The sequence below is a fragment of the Pelodiscus sinensis genome, chromosome 3 (genome assembly GCF_052426305.1).
Source record: "Pelodiscus sinensis isolate ZL-2025 chromosome 3, ASM5242630v1, whole genome shotgun sequence".
NCBI classification, from domain to species: Eukaryota; Metazoa; Chordata; order Testudines; family Trionychidae; genus Pelodiscus; species Pelodiscus sinensis.
Genome location: NC_143054.1, coordinates 77,830,680 through 77,851,617, shown reverse-complemented (window position 1 = coordinate 77,851,617; position 20,938 = coordinate 77,830,680). Strand labels below are relative to the sequence as shown.

Here is a 20,938-nt window from a genome sequence, read left to right as displayed (position 1 = left end):
AAAAACAATTCTAACATTATAATCAAAGAGGCTGGCAAAGGGGATGCTGTAGTCATCATGAACAGAACAGATTATGAACAGGAGGCTGCCAGACAACTCACCAAAACCAGATTCTACAGGCTTTTCTCCTCTGATCCCACTAAAGAATACCAAAAAAATCCCCGAAACCATATGCTCATGAATAGGGTTGCCAGATGGTTGAAACAAAAATACCAAACACCCCCCCTCCCCACACACACAAAAACCACTGTGAAAAATTCTGTCGAAAGGGGAAAAAAAGGGGGCGGAGACCAAAGTTGTTGAGAAAAAAAAGGACTCCAAGACTTAAGCAAAAATAAAATAAAATAAAATAAAATAGCATTAAAACAGCATGTCCCCTTTAAGAGTGAGTGCAGGGATAGGAGCATGGGAGAAGTTGAGCACTAAGACCCAGGGGAAGGCTTCCCCTTGGTCGGCAGCCATTTTGTGCCAGCAGCCTTGCGGAACCAGGTAAGCATGGGAGCCGGGGTCGGGAGACAGGGGGTGTTGGGAGCCATGGGTACGTCTACACTACAACGTTAATTCGAACTAAGCTAATTCGAACTAACGGATCCAGACTAAAAAACTAGTTCGAATTAGCGTTTTGCTAATTCGAACTAGCATGTCCACATTGAGTGGACCCTGAACCGGGCTTAAGGATGGCCGGAAGCAGTGCCGGCAGGGCATCAGAGGAGGACTTAGAGCGTGGAGATGCTGTCTCAGGCTAGCCGAGGGCTGCGCTTAAAGGGACCCGACCCCCACCCCGGACAGACAGTTCTCAGGGGTGCCCCGCTTGCAAAGCAGTCCTGGCTTGGATTGCCCAGAGTACCCACACTGGGCACATCACACCACTCGGCCATCAGCCCGGCTGCACTTGCCGCAGGCTGCCATCTGGGGAGAGGGGGCAATTGGGGGGCTGCAGGAGAGCTTCCACCCCAAAAGCCCGCAGAGCCAGCCCAGTCCTCCCCATTGGGGGCTCGTGCCCCATTCCTCCCTCACCTCCTTCCACTTACCCTTCCCTAGCCCCTTTTCTTGATGTACAAAATAAAGGACAATTGTGGTCAAAAATGGAATCTCTCTTTATTGAACAAAACTGGGGGAGACTGGGAAAAGGAGGTGGGAGAGGTGAAGAGAGAGGCTGGGAGAGGGGAGGGCAACTACAATGATCAGGGGTTGGGAACAGGTCCCATATAAAGAGAGGCTAAAGAGACTGGGACCTCTCAGCTTAGAAAAGAGGAGACGGAGGGGGGACAGGATAGAGGTCTCTAAAAGCAGGAGTTGGGTGGAGAGGGTGCATACAGAAAAGTTCTTCATTAGTTCCCATAAAGAAGGACTAGAGGACACCAAAGGAAAGGAATGGGTAGCAGGCTTCAAACTAGTAACAGAAAGTTGTTCTTCACAAAGCAAAGAGTCAACCTGTAGAACTCCTTGCTGCAGGAGGCTGTGAAGGCTAGAACTAGAACAGAGTTTAAAGGGAAGTGAGATCAAGTCATGGAGGTTGGGTCCATGGAGTGGTATTAGCCAGGGGGTAGGAGTGGTGTCCCTGCCCAAGGTTTGTGGAAGGCTGGAGAGGGATGGCACGAGACAAATGGCTTGGTCACTGTCTTCGGTCCATCCCCTCCAGGGTCCCTAGGGTTGGCCGCTGTCGGCAGACAGGCTACTGGGCTAGATGGACCTTTGGTCTGACCCAGGACGGCCATTGTAAGCTCAGGACTTGGGGTCGGGGGTCTCAGTGGACCCCCTTGATTTTCATGCAAACCTGCTCCTGGATGGCCAGGCTGGCAGCTCTCCTGCCCTAGCTGGCCACCTTCCTGTGCCTAGTGCGGAGGTCGTGGACGAGGTCCACGATGTCCGCACTAGCCCAGGCGGGTGCCCGCCTCTTGCGGTCCCGGGTAAGCTCCCGGGAGCCGCCAGCCTGGTCCCGGGAAGAGGGGGAGGGCTGGGGGGCATCGGGTGGGTGGCTCGAGCCGTGCCAGGTGCAGGGTCTGCTGGCTGGGTGCTGGCAGGCTTGCACCTGGCACGGGCACCGTAGCCAGCCCGTGCCCCTTTAAGGGGTCCGGGGCCGGGAGGGGGGCAGACGAGTTTCCCTGGTGTTGGCCAGAGTGGCCACCAGGGAAACCTGGGGAGGGCTAGCCTCCCACTAGTTCGAATTAAGGGTCTACACAGCCCTTAATTCGAACTAGTAAATTCGAACTAGGCTTAATCCTCGTGGAATGAGGATTACCTAGTTCGAACTAAGCGCTCCGTTAGTTCGAATTAAAATCGAACTAATGGAGCGCTAGTGTAGCGCCTATGAAAGTTAGTTCAAACTAACGTCCGTTAGTTCGAACTAACTTTGTAGTGTAGTCATACCCCATGGGAGGACTCAGGGCGGGGGGGAAGGCCAGCCACTGAGGGTTGCCAGGTGCCCAGCATTTTTGCCTCCTGGCTGGGGAAAAAAATCAGAAAATACCAGACATTTTAGGTGTCTGGTATTCTCTGAATTTTTTTACTGGACAGGAGGCGAAAATACCAGACTGTTTGGGTGAATACCAGACACCTGGTAACCCTACTCATGAAACTCCCTGCTACAACTCAGGACCAAATCTACATATACACTATCCCAAATCCTGATCAGGAGTTTTCTATCTGCTACCCAAGAGCCACAAACCTGGAAATGTCAGATGACCCATCATCTCAGGCATCAGCACACTTACAGCAGGATTATCTGGTTATATTGACTCTCTCCTCATACCCTATGCTATCAGCACTCCTCGCTATCTTCGAGACACCACCGACTTCCTGAGGAAACCACAGAATATCAGTAATCTTCCTGAAAACACCATCCTGGCCACCATGGATAGAAGCTCTTTATACCAACATTCCACACGATGATAGATTACTGGCTGTCAGAAACACTATCCCTGATGATGCCACTGCACACCTGGTTACAGAGCTCTGGGACTTTGTCCTCACCCACAACTATTTCCAATTTGAAGACAATTTATATCTTCAAGTCAGCCGCACAATTATGGGCACCTGCATGCTCCACGATATGCCAACATCTTTATGGCTGACCTTGAACAACATTTCCTTAGCTCTCGCCCCCTAGCACTGTTACTCTACATACTCTACATGACATTTTCATTATATGGAACCACGAGAAAGAGACTCTTGAAGAATTCCATAGGGATTTCAACAACTTCCACCCCGCCATCAACCTTAGCCTGGACCAGTCCACTCAAGAGATCCACTTCCTTGACACTACAGTACAATTACACGACAGCCATATTTCCATCACCTTATACTGGAAACCTACTGACCATTACACTTACCTACATGCCTCTAGCTTTTATCCAAGACACATTTCCCAATCAATTGTCTACAGCCAGGCCCTAAAATACAAGCAGAATTGCTCCAATCCCGTATACAGAGACAAACACCTACAGGATCTCTATCAAGCATTCTGAAAACTAAAAATCCACCCAGAGAAGTGAAAAAACAGATTGATAGAGCCAGACGCGTACCCATGCATCAGCTTCTTCAAGATAGGCCCAACAAAGAAAACAACAGAACACCATCTGTCATCACCTAGGGCCCCCAACTTAAATCCCTCCAGAGCATTATCAACAATCTACAACCTATCCTAGAAAATGATCCCTCACTACTTCAAGAACAGACTTCAAAGAGAAACTGCAGAGCTACAATTCATCTGCAAATTTGATACTATCACTTTAGGTTTTAACAAAAACTGTGAATGGTAGCCAACTACAAAAGCAGTTTCTCCTCTCTTGGTGTTCACACCTCCACATCAGCTGCTATAAGTGGGCCTCATCGTCCCTGACTGAACTGACCTCGTTATCTCTAGCCTTACTCTTGATTGGAACTCTTTTCTACCTGCCTGTATATTTATACCTGCCTCTGGAATTTATACCTGCCTCTGGAATTTCCACTACATGCATCTGACAAAGTGGGTCTTTGCCCATAAAAGCTTATGCTCCAATACATCTGTTAGTCTACAAGGTGCCACAGGTCTTTTCGTTGTTCTTGCAGATTTAGACTAACACGGCTACCCCTCTGATACTTGAAAAGATATATTGTATCTAGTCCTCCACATCAAAAAAGTTGTCTACACACCTGATGACCTACTGAAAAAACAATCACAGTTGGGACATGCTCAGTAGAGGAATCTGTTAGAGTTTGACAGCTCAGTTCTCTGAAGATTCCATCTGCACTAAGCTTAGTCTACCCAGGGGTACAGAAACTGAGCAGGATTTTCTCTCTATGACTGTTTTCTTGGCTGCCAGGTACTGATATGACACAAGGCACAGAGACCAAGATCAGGGAGGCTCTCTGGTATTATCAGTTCTCTCCCTGTTTGCACACAGAGTTCAGAGGGAAAGGGGGTGAAGGAGCTTAAGGATAGGAGGCGTTGAGGGGGAGGGAGATATGAGGTGAGAGAAGGGGAGAGAAAGATAGGAGACAGATAGGAGCAGAAAGGAAAGGAAGACATTGGCTGGACAGTGCTCACAAGATAGGTAGATATTTAATTTTTTTTATCCTTAGTGTTCGGTTATTTACAAACAAACCATCCACACCCTGCACTTAATACACATTTATTAATTTCCCTGTGGGTTTTTTAATGGTGTTTTCATCATAGTATCTTCATTTTTTACAAACATTAATTAATCAATATTCACCACACTCCGGTGAGTTGAGGTGATATTATTGTTCCCATTTTACAGCTTGGGAGCAGAGTTTAATGCCAAAATTGTTAAGTGCCCCCTAATTTTCCCCCATAATATATTTGAAAAATGGTGATACCATTTACTCTTAAATATTAGCCTGATGCAGACACCTGACATGGACTAGATTTTATGGCATACTCAGTATTTTATAACATTTTATATACTGAGAACAGAGCTTCTATTGATCCAAATTATACTTGTGAGTGCTTAGTACTTTCACAAATCAGACAGCATGAATCTTAGTTTGGGTGCAAAAAAATTAGGAACACACAGGGGTCATTAGTAAAAACTATGGATTATATGATTTGTCCAGCATCATAGAGGAACTCTATAGCAGAGACCAAAGTAGAATCCAATTCTCCATTATTGCATTCAATTACCATCCTTTTTCTGCCTACAGTTCACAGTGGTCCCTAGGGATCCGATCACACTGGCCAATAACGCGACAGTCACCTGCAGTTCACTGCTTCACTCACCACATACCTTCCAGCTTCTGTAACAAAAGAAGCAGTTGATTCTATAGACAAAGCTTTATCATAATGTATGTGCACAATGGGGTCTGGTCTCATTAAGGGTCCATAGGCAACTTAATTCAGGCACTTCTTAACTTCTAAGGGCTGGACTTTGTAAATTAATTCTTTTAACATAGGGCAATTTTTGTTTATCTTTCAAATGTATGTATATAATGAATGAAATTGTACAGTGTTTTCAAAAGAAAAATTTGTGGAGATGAAAGGAGCAGCCTTGTTTAGAAAAATCAGTTTAGTCCTATACTGATACAGCTCAACTTTTGAGATTAAAAAAATATTTTCTTTTTATAAAATAACAGAAAAGAGTAGGGTATTTGAATTAGATAATTTCCAAGGGGAATATAATGAAATGGTTATGTCAAAAAAGGAGAAGTCTGGACTTCCTCACATTGCAATTATAGTTCCACAGATTGTTGTCCAAATATTGCACCTTCTCATGAAGAAAGAATGAGAGAAACTCACTTCCAAAACTGAAGCAAGCAAAAATGGTGATTGTCTCAGGGAATGTTAATAGTAAATCAAATCAACACAAAAATTGCCCCATCACCTAAACATGTGAAATCCTCGCCTCAGTGAAGTTAAAGGCAAATCTCCTATTCATTTTAGTGGAACCAGATTGTCATCCTAGTTCTCATCAACTTGCATAAAGGCCAAGTGAGTGTAACTCACTCATCTCCTGGGTGTGCTGGTGAATATCCTTTAGTAGTACCGAGACCACTTAGGCTACGTCTAGACTACAAGCCTCTTTCAAAAGAGAGTGTCTAGACTGCAACCACTTCTTTCAAAAAAGTGAGCTGCTTTTTCGAAAGAGACCACCTACGCAGTCCGGATGCTCTCTTTCGAAAAAGCCCTGTTTGCATTCAAGAACACCTTTTTTCAAAAGAGCACGTTCGAAAAAAGGCATTCTTCCTTGTAAAATGAGGTTTACTGCGGTCGAAAAAAACTGCTGCATTCTTTTGATTTAATTTCAAAAGAATGCGGCAGCAGTCTTAGACACAGGGGAAGTTTTTTTGAAAAAAGGTCACTTTTTTGAAAAAAACCCTGTAGTTTAGACAGACCCTTAGGGACTAATGAGTCTTCTACAGAAGATTCACAGGACTCATGTAGTAGAAGCTCATGCATTTTGCTTTGGAGGTTCCCAGGTTCAATTCCTCCTAACAACCAGGGTTTGTTGGTGTTAAATATGCATAAAAATGTGCTTGCAGTATTGACTAACAGGTTAACAGCACAAAAAACAACTACAAGATTAAGATCCATTGACGTGGCAGGCCTGTATGTGGGGGTGGGGGTGGGGGTGTGTGCAAAGAGTGTGAAAGCACCCCCTCCCATGGTCTCCCAAATAAGCGTACTCCAGCCAGCCAGGGGAAGGCAGGAATGGCATGCTGCCCGAGCCTCTGTCCCTCATGGTGTGGCCGGTTGGGGGAAGGCTGCGGTTTGATTTTCCTGCTTACTTGGGGGACCATAGGGGTGCATTCACACACTTGCGGCCCACATTTACAAAAAAAGCACCCCCCCACTGAATAAATACCAAACATTAATGCCAATTTTAATTAAATAATATAAGTCAAAAGCATCATGCTGCACTTCCCACTAGCCTATTCAGGGTCACTGTACAACCTAACCCTAGCACAAATGAGGCATAAAAGCCTCTACACAAGGCCATTCTCCCCATGTGATCCTGATCCTGTGAAAGCTTACTGCAGGGTGTCAAGGCACAGGCATCCTTACAAAAGTCTTTTACAAGTGGGTACATTTCACCCTTTATGAATTCAGTCCAATTATTACTGTATGGAAGGTAATGAGCGCTTGTTCCAGCTTGCCCCTTATTTTAGTATCTTTCTACAGAAACATGCATTTTAAAAGCATACATGCTTCACCCAGTGACAACATTACACTATATTTGGGGAAAAAATGAAGTATTTGATTCATGAGATATATCTTGACATTTTATCAGAACTGATTTTTTTCCCCTCCTTTATAAGACAATACTAGCAGTATATTTGTATTACCAAAGCACTGTGCATACTTTGGCATGGTTCTGAATAGTTTATTATACAATTATCCCTTTTTCATTCTCATGGTGTTGCAAAGTGAACATAACTGGAACACCTTTAGACATTTAAGCCCAATCTTGCAAACAAGTACATGCATAACTTTATTCATGTGAATAGTTTCACTGACTGCAATTGGATGAGTCACAATGTAATTTTACATGCCTCATTAAATGTTTGCAGAATTAGGGATACATTTTATTATATTTAGTTTAACGTTAAGAGTGTTACAATTTATTAAAATTGCAATCAGTAAAAAGACTTGTATCATTAAAACTTCTTGTTTAAGATAAGGGTAAAAGTCAGCAAGTAACAAACTCCAATTAATCAACAAATGCTATATAATATACATATCCTGAAGCATGGTTCACACACTTCTCCACAGATGGTAAAGCAAAGAATAGTAAAAAGTTAAGTTAAATAAATTATACAGTAAAACCCCGATGGTCCGGCATCTGACGGTCCGGCACTCCTGATGGTCCGGCACCATCAGGAACCCGGAAGTGCTCCGGGCAGCCGGACCATTGGAGCTGCTCTGCCCCCAGCTTCCCCAATTCAGCCGCTGCTAAAACTGACCAGCGCTGAATCTGGGAAGCAGGGGGCAGAACAGCTGGAGTGCTGCTGGGTAGGTCCAGTAGCACTGCCCCTCGGGGCTGCGGGACCAACCCAGCAGCACCCCAGCTGTCCCGGATTCAGCCACTGCTGAAATTGACCAGCGGCTGACTCCAGGAAGCCCGAGACAGAGCTGCTCTGCCTCTGGCTTTCTGGAGTCAGCCGCTGATAAGTTTCAGCAGCAGCTGACTTGGGGACACCTGCGGCAGAGCAGCTGGGGTGCTGCTGGGTTGGTCCAGTAGCGCCGCTCCTCGGCGCTGTGGGACCAACCCAGCAGCCTTCCAGCTGCTCTGCCCCAGGCGTCCTGATTCAGCCGCTGCTGAAACTGACCAGGGCTGACTCCAGAAAGCCCGGGGCAGAGCAGCTCTGCCTCTGGCTTTCTGGAGTCAGCCGCTGATCAGTATCAGCAGCGGCTGACTTGGGGACACCTGGGGCAGAGCAGCTGGGGTGCTGCTGGGTTGGTCCAGTAGCGCCGAGGAGCGGCACTGCGGGACCAACCCGTCAGCACCCCAGCTGCTCTGCCCCAGGCGTCCCCAAGAGCAGCTGGGGTGCTGACGGGTTGGTCTCGCGGCACCAAGGGTCGGCGCTACCGGACCAACCCAGCAGCACCCCAGCTGCTCTGCTGCAGGCGTCCCCGATTCAGCCGCTGCTGAAACTGACCAGCAGCGGCTGAATCGGGGACTCCTGGGGCAGAGCCGGACTATCAGAAGGGAGGGCTATGAGGGGGTCTGGGGTAGCATACCCCCACCCCACTCCAGACCCCTCATAGCCCCCCCTTCTGATAGTCCGGCATATCTGATAATCCGGCACCCCCTGGGTCCTAAAGGTGCCGGATTATCGGAAGTTTACTGTATATGGAGAACTATTAGATCATTTTGTCTCCCTCTGCCAGTACAGAATTTCTCCATATAACTAGAGTTGTCAAGCAATTAAAAAAGTTAATCACAATTAATCATATGATTAAAAATCACGATTAATCATGGTTCACCATACAATTAATTGTGCTGATAATCAATAACAGAATGTGTTAAACACTAGGATTGTAAGCGACTAGTCGAGTCAAGTAGTGAGTCGACTAGTCGCTTCCCTCCCTTACTGCTTCTATCAGGGAAGAGCAGGAGTTGGTGCTGGGGTGAGATGGCTTGAAAGGTAGGGTAAAGAAGGCAGAGGGTAAAGAAAGCTGCCTATGGTTCTTGTACACTTCAAAGGGAGAGGCACAGAGAGATAGCCAGTGCTCCCCTTATCAACTAATCGAGTAGTTGATGGAAATACCATCAATTACTCAATTAGTTGATTAATCAAAATGTAACATCCCTATTAAACACGGAATACATAGTATATAATGCTCACTTTATTTTTATCACAAAAATTTGCACTGTAAAAAACATTTCAATTCCCTCATTACTGTACAAGTACTGTAGAGCAATCTCTTTATCATGAAAGCTGAACTTACAAATATAGAATTATGTACAAAAATAACTGCATTCAAATACAAAACAATGTAAAATCTTTAGAGCCTACAAGTTCACTTCTTCAGCCAATCACTCAAACAAACAAGCTTAGATACATTTAAGAACCTAAGAACAGCTGTACTGTGACAGACCAAAGGTTCATCTAGATCAGTATCTTGTCTTCCAACAAGTAACTCAGAAGGAATTAACAGAACAGATCAAGTGATCCATTTTCTATTACTCATTCCCATTTTCTGGCAAACAGATTGAGTTAATCACATGAGTTAACTGCTATTAATTGACAGTCCTACATATGTTGCTGAGTTGTTGTTCTTCTCTGGGGTAAAGTATATTCCATAATCTAAAAATTTAGAATATTTTTCGTGATATTTGGCCTGAGTTTTCATTTACTTAATTTCATGTCATTAATACACCTTAATTAACTGTTTTTCTCCTTGTCAAGATACTGTGGGATGACCTCTCCATACATATGGACAGATGCCACTCTTCCTGCAAGAATTCAGCACCTAGACAAAGACCAGTTGGATCAAGCTTAATTTAGATAAAAATTGAAGTAATAGACCAGAAAGGCAAACAATCAGAGAAGCTACTCAGATTTCTGACTTCTATCTACCCTGAAATTGTCAATACACCATTAAGTCTCTATTATTATAAGTTACCATTGTGTGAAGTAACAGCAGTAACATCTCAACTCCTCAAACTTGGCAAATGACTACTTCCATTGCATTCAGAAAAGACCCTTGCTTCTGTAACCTGGGCATTTGTTGGATCATAACTGCACTATTGTAAGTCTTCATACCTACAGCTGACAATCAGGGCCAGACACAAACTTCAGAGTCTGTGCATTATCTGTTGGCCCATTTATCAACATTGCCAAACAGTCACAACACCAAGGGTGCATGATTTCCATTGGCTCCCTGTCTACTTTTGAGTCATATTAAGGTTTGGTTCCTGATTTTTAAAGTTTTCAGTGTGCTGGGATCAGTCTTCCCTACAAACCACGCCCTCTGTTGAGACCCAAAGAGATTGCTACTCAGAGTGGGGTGATGTGGAAAACAGATGTTCTCAATAAAGGCTCTCTCTGTGGAACTCCCTACTTAATGAGGATTGAGCCCATGTCCAACCATCTTAAGATCTGGATGCAAAATTTACTTTTTTGCACTGACACTTCTTCAGTGACAGTAACTAAAGAACATTAGAAAGTAGAAAAAGAGCTTTCAAACAGCTGGATGGTACCTTTGGGATTCAGGGTTATGCTACTATACATTTTTCTATTCCAGGACCAGGATGCTAAAAATGATGGATGCCTTGCAAATTCCCAAGCAAGTTTTTTGTGTGTGCTCATATCCTTAAAATATGCAAATGTACACTTTTGCAGGCAATTGTATCTACCTCAGCATATCCTCATTCAGAAAGGATATGCAAAACACATTCATTCAAATTATTTCAAATAAAGGCTGTTTTAAATTGCAGAAGTGTAAAGCACGACAGAAATAACGTATATTGAGCAGGTATGTTCTAATTAGCATCTGCCTCATGAACAGTGAATCATTAGACCAATTATTATGCTAGCCTGTATTATAATTCAGAATTGATTAGCTGCATTTTCTAATGATGCTTAATATAGGCTAAAGAAAATTCATTTAATTATTTCCTCTGTCATGGTATAGATATTTCAGTCACTCTCTGCCCTAATCAGTTTCAGAGATGGAATTCTGTAATCTCTATAAAAATAAGGTCATTTTTGCTATCCAATGTCTAAGAGTTGATAGTAACCCTGGGTATGTCTACACTACCCCGCTAGTTCGAACTAACGGGGTAATGTAGGCATACCGCACTTGCAAATGAAGCCCGGGATTTGAATTTCCCGGGCTTCATTTGCATAAGCGGGGTGCCGCCATTTTTAAATCCCCGCTCGTTCGAACCCCGTGCCGCGCGGCTACACGCGGCACGAACTAGGTAGTTCGAACTAGGCTTCCTAGTTCGAACTATCGTTACTCCTCGTGGAATGAGGAGTAACGGTAGTTCGAACTAGGCTTCCTAGTTCGAACTACCTAGTTCGTGCCGCGTGTAGCCGCGCGGCACGGGGTTTGAACGAGCGGGGATTTAAAAATGGTGGTGCCCCGCTTATGCAAATGAAGCCCGGGAAATTCAAATCCCGGGCTTCATTTGCAAGTGCGGTATGCCTACATTACCCTCCTAGTTCGAACTAGCAGGGTAGTGTAGACATACCCCCTGTCATCTCTTGGGCTGTGTCTAGACTGCAGGGCTTTTTCGAAAAAAGTAGCCTCTTTTTGAAAAAACTTCACCTGCGTCTAGACTACAGCCGCGTTCTTTCAAAATTAAATCGAAAGAATGTGGCTTTTCCTTCGACGGCGGTACTCCTCATTTCACAAGGAAGAACGCCTTTTTTCGAAAGTGCTCTTTCGAAAAAAGGCGTTCTTGAATGCAAACAGGGCTTTTTTGAAAAAGAGCATCCAGACTGCCTGGGTGCTTGCTCTCTTTCAAAAAAGTGGCTTGCTTTTTCGAAAGTACTACTTGCAGTCTAGACGCTCTTTTTCGAAAGAGGCTTTTTCGAAAGTATCTTTCAAAAAAGCCTCTTTCGAAAGAGGCTTGCAGTCTAGACGTAGCCTTGGATATCTACTAGAGATAAAAAATCCCATTTAATTAGTTATCTGGTTAAACATTATATTTAACTGGTTAACTGATTTAACAAGGGAGAGCTAAAGTGCCGCTGCCCATGGTGAGCTGGGCCGGGCCTGCCGCAGATGGGGACTGCTCCAGCCCCTGCTGGTTAACTGTAACCGGTAAATTTTGCTTCAACTACCCCAGACTAACACGGCTACATTTCTATCACTATTCTACATGCAAGGCACTACATTTAGCCGTTTGGAATGGAAATCCATCAACCATATGAAGAAACTCGCACAGATACAGACAGACATCATCTTTCTATCCAAGTGCAAGAAAATGGACATCGTACCCAAAGGACTGAAAGTGAACAATCCACTAAGATCAACATACTTCACTGACTACAGTGAAAGACTCTGCCTCACACTATCCAAGAAATTAAGAAACCACCTGATAAGTATTTTATACAAGAAACAGAAAACCATCAAGAATGACATTTCTAACTTAGATCGTCTCATCTCAAGACAAACATCCACACCGACTGACACCTTGCAAGACTTTTGTTCCACCAGACAAGAAATCTACTATACACACTTCTATTCCCTACAACAAAGAAAAGACAATAAATTTTCTAACCTGCTCCATACCACTGGCTACAACAGCAACTGCCTCAACCCACCGGATAATATTGTTAACCTCTCCAGCTACAAACTCAATCCAGCAGAAGAGTCTGTCTTGTCCCGGGGTCTCTCTTTCTGCCCCACGTCCCCCACAAACTGGATACAATTTTGTGGTGACCTTGAGGCTTTTTTTCGCCGCCTCCGTCTCCGAGAATATTTCCAAACCACCACTGAACATCAATCTGACCTACCAGATCCCCCCTACCAAAACCAAAGGAAAAATAATTCTATATGGACTCCCCCTGACGGTCGGAATTACAATCTGGATTTCTATATACACAGCTTCCGCAACAACGCACAGACTGACATTATTCGCAAACGACAACAAGCGACACACAATCTTAGCCGCGCTGAACACCATGCCATCCAGAGTCTCAAAAACAACCTGGACATTGTAATCAAACCAGCTGACAAAGGGGGTGCTGTGGTCATTATGAATAAGGCCGACTATAACCAGGAGGCAACCAGACAACTCTCGAACACCACATTTTACAAACCTCTCCCCTCTGATCCCACCTTGGACTACCAAAAGAAACTACACTGTCTCCTTAAAAGCCTCCCCACAGCTACTCGGGAACAAATCCTCACAGAATCACCTTCTGACCCCCGACCAGGATCGTTCTATCTACTTCCCAAGATCCATAAACCTGGGCACCCCGGACGTCCCATCATCTCTGGTATTGGCACGCTCACTACTGGTCTATCCAGCTATGTAGACACTCTTCTCAAACCCTTCGTAACCAATACCCCCAGCTATCTCCGAGACACTACTGACTTCCTAAGGAAACTACAAAACATCGATAACCTCCCCAATAATACCATCCTTGCCACCATGGATGTAGAAGCTCTATATACCAACATCCCACATGAAGACGGATTACAAGCAATTAGAAACACTATCCCAGAGGACACTAATGCCAACCTGATAGCAGACCTATGTAACTTTGTTCTCACCCACAATTATTTCCAGTTTGAGAACAACTTATACCTCCAGATCAGCGGCACAGCCATGGGTACACGCATGGCCCCACAGTATGCTAACATCTTTATGGCTGACCTAGAACAACGTTTCCTCAACTCCCGTCCCCTTTCACCCCTCCTCTACCTACGGTACATCGATGACATCTTTATGATCTGGACGCATGGCCAAGAAACACTGGAGATATTCCACAGAGATTTCAACAACCTACACCCCACCATCAACCTCAGCCTGGACCATTCTACACGAGAGATCCACTTCCTGGACACCACCGTACAAATCAACAATGGAAAATTAGACACCACTCTCTACAGAAAACCCACCGACTCATACAGTTACCTACATGCATCCAGCTCCCATCCAGAACACACCACACGATCCATCGTCTATAGCCAAGCCCTTCGATACAACCGCATCTGCTCTAATCCCACTGACAGAGACCAGAAGCTTCAGGAGCTCTACCAAGCATTTATAAATCTCAACTACCCACCCAGAGAAATAAAAAAGCAAATTGAAAGAGCCAGACGAATACCTAGAAACCATCTACTTCAAGACAGACCCAAGAAAACCAACAATAGAACACCACTTGTCATCACCTACAACCCCCAACTTAAACCTGTCCAACACATTATCAATAAACTACAGCCTATATTGGAACAAGATACCATACTCAAAGAGGCTCTAGGAGACAGACCCAGAGTCTCCTATAGACAACCACCTAACCTCAAGATGATTCTTACCAACCACCACAGGACATACCACACTAATACCAACCCTGGTACCTTCCCTTGCAACAAACCCCGTTGCCAGCTTTGTCCACATATTCATTCTGCTGATACCATTATTGGACCTAACCAAGTGAGTTATAAGATCAAGAACACATATTCCTGCGCATCCAGAAATATAATCTATGCTATCATGTGCCGAAAGTGTCCGTCTGCTATGTACATTGGACAAACATCTCAGACACTTCGCCAAAGGATTAATGCCCACAAAACAGATATCAGACAAGATCACAAAGAGAAAACAGTTTCTTGCCACTTTAACCAGAAAGGACACTCTCTAAATGACTTAGCCACCTGCATTCTGCTACAAAGACCTTTTACATCTGCACTTGAAAGAGAATCCTCTGAACTGTCATTCATGTTAAAATTCGACACTTGCCAACAAGGACTTAACAAGAATTTGAACTATCTCACCCATTACCAAGACAGTTTCCCCAATTATCACCTGTAATACCATTAACTCACAAACATCCCACTCTCCCTACCTTTAATATCAGCAATTCACAGACACTTACCTTCCTTCCTCCCCCTTCCCCCCCCCCCCGCATCCCCCTTCTGTTCTGCAATGTGATTTGTCCTTTTCATATTTGTTCATTTTTTTAATTGTATCCTTTGGTATATATGGTTGTGACTACTTTCTTCCACTATTTGATCTGAGGAAGTGGGTCTGGCCCACGAAAGCTCATCATCTAATAAACCATCTTGTTAGTCTTTAAAGTGCTACATTGTCCTGCATTTTGCGGTAAGCATCACTGAGTGATGCTTAACAGTTACCAAAACCAATTAACTATTTACATCCCCATTATGTACTCTCCACAGTTGCAGTACTCCCAAGCAAATGTAGACTTCTTAGTATAGCTTGGTTTGTTAATATTTTCATTCTTCTTCATACACAGTAAGACTTACTGTTCTCTAGCATTTTTTTCCATTCAAGCTTCTGAATTGGTACTATCTGAACCAACTGTCACATATCCACTTCTGTAGTTGTCCTCTCCTTACTAAGGAGGTTAAAATGCGGTTAATTGACTAGTTGACGGAATTTCCATCCACTAGTTGACAGGCACATCCGCATTCCTCCTTTGAAATCCTGCTGGGGATGTTGTACATTTCAAAGGAGGAACACAGAACTCTGCGTACAGCCCGGGACCATTGGGAAGTCCCACTGACTCCAGGCTGCATGCAGAGTGCCAGCTTTGAAATGCACACAAGTCCCCAGCAGGGGCTTTTGTGCATTTCAAAGCCATGGAGGCCGGGGTCAGCAGGGGCTCACAGTCCACCACTGACCCCGGGCTCCATGTTATGGGCTCCCCTGCCCCTTTGAAACTGCCGCCTCCCTGCGATTCAGAGGAGGAACAGGGGGGCCTGGGCTGACCCCAGGTTCCATGTGATACTTCCTAGGTCCTGGGAAAATGCTGCGGGGAGCCCAGGGTCAGCTGGGAGTCCCCAGCCGAGCCCGGGCTCAACTGCAGCTGCCCCTTTGAATCACGTGGAGGTGGCAGGCTGCTCCTTTAAAACATTGCCTCTGCACAATTCCAAGGGGCAGCCATGGAGCCCGGGGTTAGCTGGGGACTCCCAGTTGACCCCGGGTTCCAGGGAAGTGCCGTGTGGAACCTGGGTCAGCTGAGGACTCCCCAGCTGATCCTGGGTTCCGGGGAAATGCCGTGGGGAGCTGACCCCAGGCTCAGCTGACCCCAGGCTCAGCTGACCCCAGGATCAGCTGACCCCAGGCTCCAGGGCTGCCCCCTTTGAATTCCCACAGAAGTGGCGTTTTAAAGGATCAGCTGTGCAGCTGCCGCCTTGGGGTTTTAAAAAGCAATCTTCTGGGGTTCTGTTTAGCAGGTCTAGAAAGGACCTGCTAAATCAAATGCCAATGGCACCGGTTGACCCAGTACTGGTTTGCAAGGACTAAGGAAAGTTGATAGGAGAAACTCTCCCATCGACCTCTCACAGTGGGGCCACCACAGAAATTCAATTTAAGGTACATCGACTCCAGCTATGCTATTCTCGTAGCTGGAGTTGAGTATCTTATATTAAATCCGCCCCCCCTCCCCCCCCCCGTGTAGACATGACCCAAGTAAGAAAAAATTATAGCTAAGCAAAAATCATTAAAAAATTAACATTTTTCTGTATCCTGATTGTGCACAATTATAACACTCCTTGCAACTGCCATTCAACTATTTATTTTTTTAAACTAGATTTAACTGTAAACTTCCCATGCTTATTTGAATAGGTACCTTTGAACATCAAGCCTTCACATTTGTAGTTAGTTGGATGAACACGCATATCATACCAAAATGTGACAGTTTGCTAAGCATTCTAATGTTTAAAATGAGCTCTAATGTATACTTTAATGAAATATATAAAGTCTCCATTTAGGCTACTGTGGATATACCTTTCATGGCTAACCAATATACTTAATAAGAATCTAATGCTTGCACAAAATATATTGAAAACAAAAGTTATAATTGAGACAGATTGTAAAAAGCAATACATTTTAGGCAACACCACTCAAAATTATAACAATTTCCTTGCTTCACCCCCACGCCTCCTTTTTTTTTTTTTCTTTTTTGGTGTGGTGATGATATAAAACTACAGGTTAATGGAACAAGTATTTAGAATCTTCTAAAAGTCCATGTTCTTTCAGGAAGTGTTGTCGACATAAACATGTACATTTCTATTAAAAGATGTCTACAAAAAATCTTTCCTAGTAGCTCTGCAATGTCTAAGGACCTAATGGCTACGTCTACGCTGAACAGTTATTTCGGAACAAGCTATTCCAGAATAGTTATTCCAAAATAGCTTAGTTCAAAATAGCACGTCTACACTGCAGGGAAGCCTCAAAATTAGTCTGAGGCAGGCTTCCCTAATATAGATGTGCTATCTCGAGTTAGAGCCCCAGGAGGAGTAACTTAGAATGGCCCTGGTGAGGGGCTATTTCAAAATAGCAGAAGTGGAGCGTTTTATTTCAAAATAGCTATTTTGGAATAGGCGTTATTCTTCATAAAATGATGTTTGCAGAAGTCAGAATAAGCTGTTAATTATTTCAAAATTATTTTGCAATAATGAAATAATAGTTATTTCGGAATGATGGCCATTATTCCAAAATAACTTTGCGGTGTAGACAAACCCAATCTGTCCCACACTGCACTCAATAGAAAAATTAGTGGCCTAAGAACTGAAAACAAAAAGCTGTGCTGTTGTGTGATATTCATAAACCTGTCATTTCAAAGTGTAGTAATTAGTGAGTTTTGTTCATGCTTTGTCATTATCATGTTCCTTACTTACTATGCAGGCTAAACTCTCACTGACTTTGCTAGGTATATGATATTAGGAGCCTAACTGTTGTGTTTCTACTTTTTAATCTCATCTATTTATTTTCTTTGGGCTTTGTATTGGTATCCCTGAGCCTGTTACCTGTACACTTCTCATAGCAAGGGACTTGCTGTCATTGAATATTTTACTCTTCTTTCCCTGGTTATAAAATAGCTGTATTTAGGGTTTTGCCTTTTGGAGGTGGAGTGAAAGAAAGTGAGCACAGTATGTGTTGTTGCAAGTGTTTCTCATCAATGAACATTAAGTTCAGTTTGGCTGTCAAAAAGCATTATAGAACACATTAGTTTTAAAATTCAATCATTCTGCAAGGGACTTTTTAGAATTTGTATAAATATATGAAAAATATTGAAAGTTGTTCCATATACACATTCAGGGTACGACTAGACTACAGGCTTTGTCAACAGATACTGTCGACAAAGCTTCTGTCAACAAAGAGCGTCTAGACTACATCCAGTTCTGTCGACAAAGCAAGCTGCTTTGTCGACATGAGAGTGTAGACGCAAATGACAATGTAGATGCAACAACCCTGTTGACAAAAGGCGTTATTCCTAGTAGAATGAGGTTTACAAAACTGCCAAGTTCTGTCCACGTTATGTCAACAGAACTCGGCGGAAGTGTAGACGCAGGTATAGTTATAAAAGTGGACTTTTGTCGACAAAACCCTGTAGTCTAGACACACCCTCATATACAAACTTCTGTAATTAATATTTTAATACATACACTGGACTACCCTTAATTTTGTAAAAATATTACACGTACAAAGACAAACTCCTCCCATATGTAAACATAACTAAGATTTTGAATTATCTATAATTAAGAGATGTATATTTAACTTTAGACACTTCTGAATCCATATAATACTAATACTACTAATTCTCAACTGCCTAGACATTAAATTTCAGACTTAGAGCTCATTTGAACAGCATTGTCTGGAGCACTCACTCAAATTTACAGTAATTGCCCACAAATTCATTAAATACATAAGAGACCTGATTTTCAATTACCCTACAACTCCAGCAGCATAAAGGGGCTGTAAGTGGCTCCAAGGAATATTTCCATCATAAAGATGTTCCAGTAAACAGGGAAGGGGGGCATGACTGGAGTATGCCACACTCGGACTGTTCTCCAGTGGCAGCCTTCTGAGGGCTGGAGGTGCCCTGAAGCTTGCCCCAACTCACACTGCAGGCAGAAAATATGAGGAACTGCCATGAAAAAAAAGGTTTTAAACCCCTTTCTCTTCCTTTCCCATTTCCGTGCTGAGCCCAAGAACTAGAGCACGAATGTGGAGCAAGTTACCAACAGTTAAGGCAGCTACTGAAAACACATCATGTGCATTTTATGAACTCCTTTTTACCCAGGAAGTTTCTTTCTGCCGCAGGCACAGGGTGACTGTTACTTTTATGCCCATTAATAAATTTATTGATTTACACACAAAACATGTTGACACTAGCAGTCCCTGTTTCTATGCAGGGGATTATTGAAAGTAGGCAACTATCTTTCAGATGAAATGTTAAGGGCTTTGTTTCTGGAAGAGAAGGTGTATGTGACTCGATGGATCTGAATGTGAGCCAAGAGAAGCCAGCTGTATTTGTAAATATGAACATTGTGCAAACAAGCAACCTACCCTCACTTGTAAATAGTATTTTGATCACCTCCCCCTCCCCACACACACAACCAGCTTTGAGTTTCACAACGGCGGGGCGCTGCCCGACCGAACTACGGGCGATTCAAAGTTCCTTCTGTAGCCCCGGGTGGGCTCTCTCCCCATGCCAGGCTCTGGGCTGATGGAGGCGAGGCGAGGCACGGCCGCGGGTGCGCAGGGGACAGGCGGACTGGCACACAGGGTGAGGCTCCGCAGCGCCTGGGGGCGGCTGCCCAGGAGGGAGCCGGTAGGTTGCGGGGAGGAGGGGTGCGAACGGGCGGTAGGTGAGGGGAGCGGCGGGGGGGTGGCAGGGCCGGGGGGGAGCGGCAGGGCAGGGGGGGAGCGGCGGGGGGGTGGCAGGGCAGGGGGGGGAGCGGCAGGGCAGGACGCGCAATACCTGCTTGTGGCGTGCCCGGGCTCCGCGCTGGCGCAGAGGGCTGAAGGGGGAGACCTGTCATCGTCCCCTGGCCCCAGGTGCTGCTGCTGCGGCTGCTGCTTCTTCAGGCGCCAGTGGCTGAAGGCCGAGCGCTTCTTGGGCTCCCTCTCCGAGGGGCTGCTCCCGCCCTGCCGCTGCGGGGACGGCGGCTCCGCGCCCATCTCCGGCTCCGAGTCCTCAGACTCGCTCCAGTGGAAGAGCTTCCCGAGCCGCCGGAGGCCCCGCTTCTCCATGCCGAGCGCGGCTGGCGGGGAGGTCGCCAGCGAGTGAGGGCGGGGGAAGTCCGTTTGCCTTCGCGCAGACGGGTGGGAGCCGCAGCACCCTCTAAGGACCAGCTCTGGGCTGCCCCAGGAGCTCCGAGCTTCTCGCAGCAGCTGATGCTGCAAACCCCGCCCTCCCCGTCTTCTCCCAGGCACTGCGGTTCCCAACTGTCCCGCAGCGCAAAGCGAGCTGCAACGATTTCCTGATTTTGATTTGTTTGTTTGCCTAACAAGGCAGCTCCCGCCTCTCTCCTCTCAAACCACCGCCGTCTAAACCCCTCCCCACTGAAGAAGCAGCACAGTAGCAGAGCCACCGTCTATTGCACAGGAAGGGAGAGGTTTGCATTACCTGTGTGTAGGGTGCAAATTATATATTATCTTGTTGTTGTCTGCTGAGCCCGTTTGCCCAGGTCCCTGTGTCACTCGCTTATGCAACGAGTGCTCTGACAGCTTGCTCCACCACTGTACACACAAGGTAAGTTTCTACCACCCAAGATAAAGAGATTTGGCTCTGCAGCACAAGAGAGCACTGAAGATAGCAAATGAGACTGCCAAATCTATCAACTTTGAGATTTATTTATCATCTACTATTAGTGCTTTAGGCTGGTGGGAACTATAATTGTCCAACAGACTTAGCTATTTTTTAACATTGGCCAAAATTTTTGAAGTTACCCAGGCCTAGATGTAACTCTGCACCTAAATGTTAAATGGCCTGATTTTCAAATGCGAAATGGCCTAAACATATTATGATTTGTGGGCACTAAGCACTTCTGAAAATTAAG

The 20,938-nt window shown here is 44.9% G+C and overlaps 1 protein-coding gene across 1 annotated transcript in view; it reads right to left on the bottom strand.

Moving 5' to 3' along the window:
- CRYBG1 (crystallin beta-gamma domain containing 1) overlaps positions 1 to 20,330 on the bottom strand; it is a 150,640-nt gene extending 130,310 nt beyond the window's left edge. The window contains exon 1 of the mRNA XM_075923953.2: positions 19,858 to 20,330. Within this exon, the coding sequence (XP_075780068.2) occupies positions 19,858 to 20,129 (272 nt within the window). The 5' untranslated portion in view covers positions 20,130 to 20,330. The remainder of the gene's footprint in view (positions 1 to 19,857) is intronic.
- Between the last annotated feature and the right edge of the window lie 608 nt (positions 20,331 to 20,938).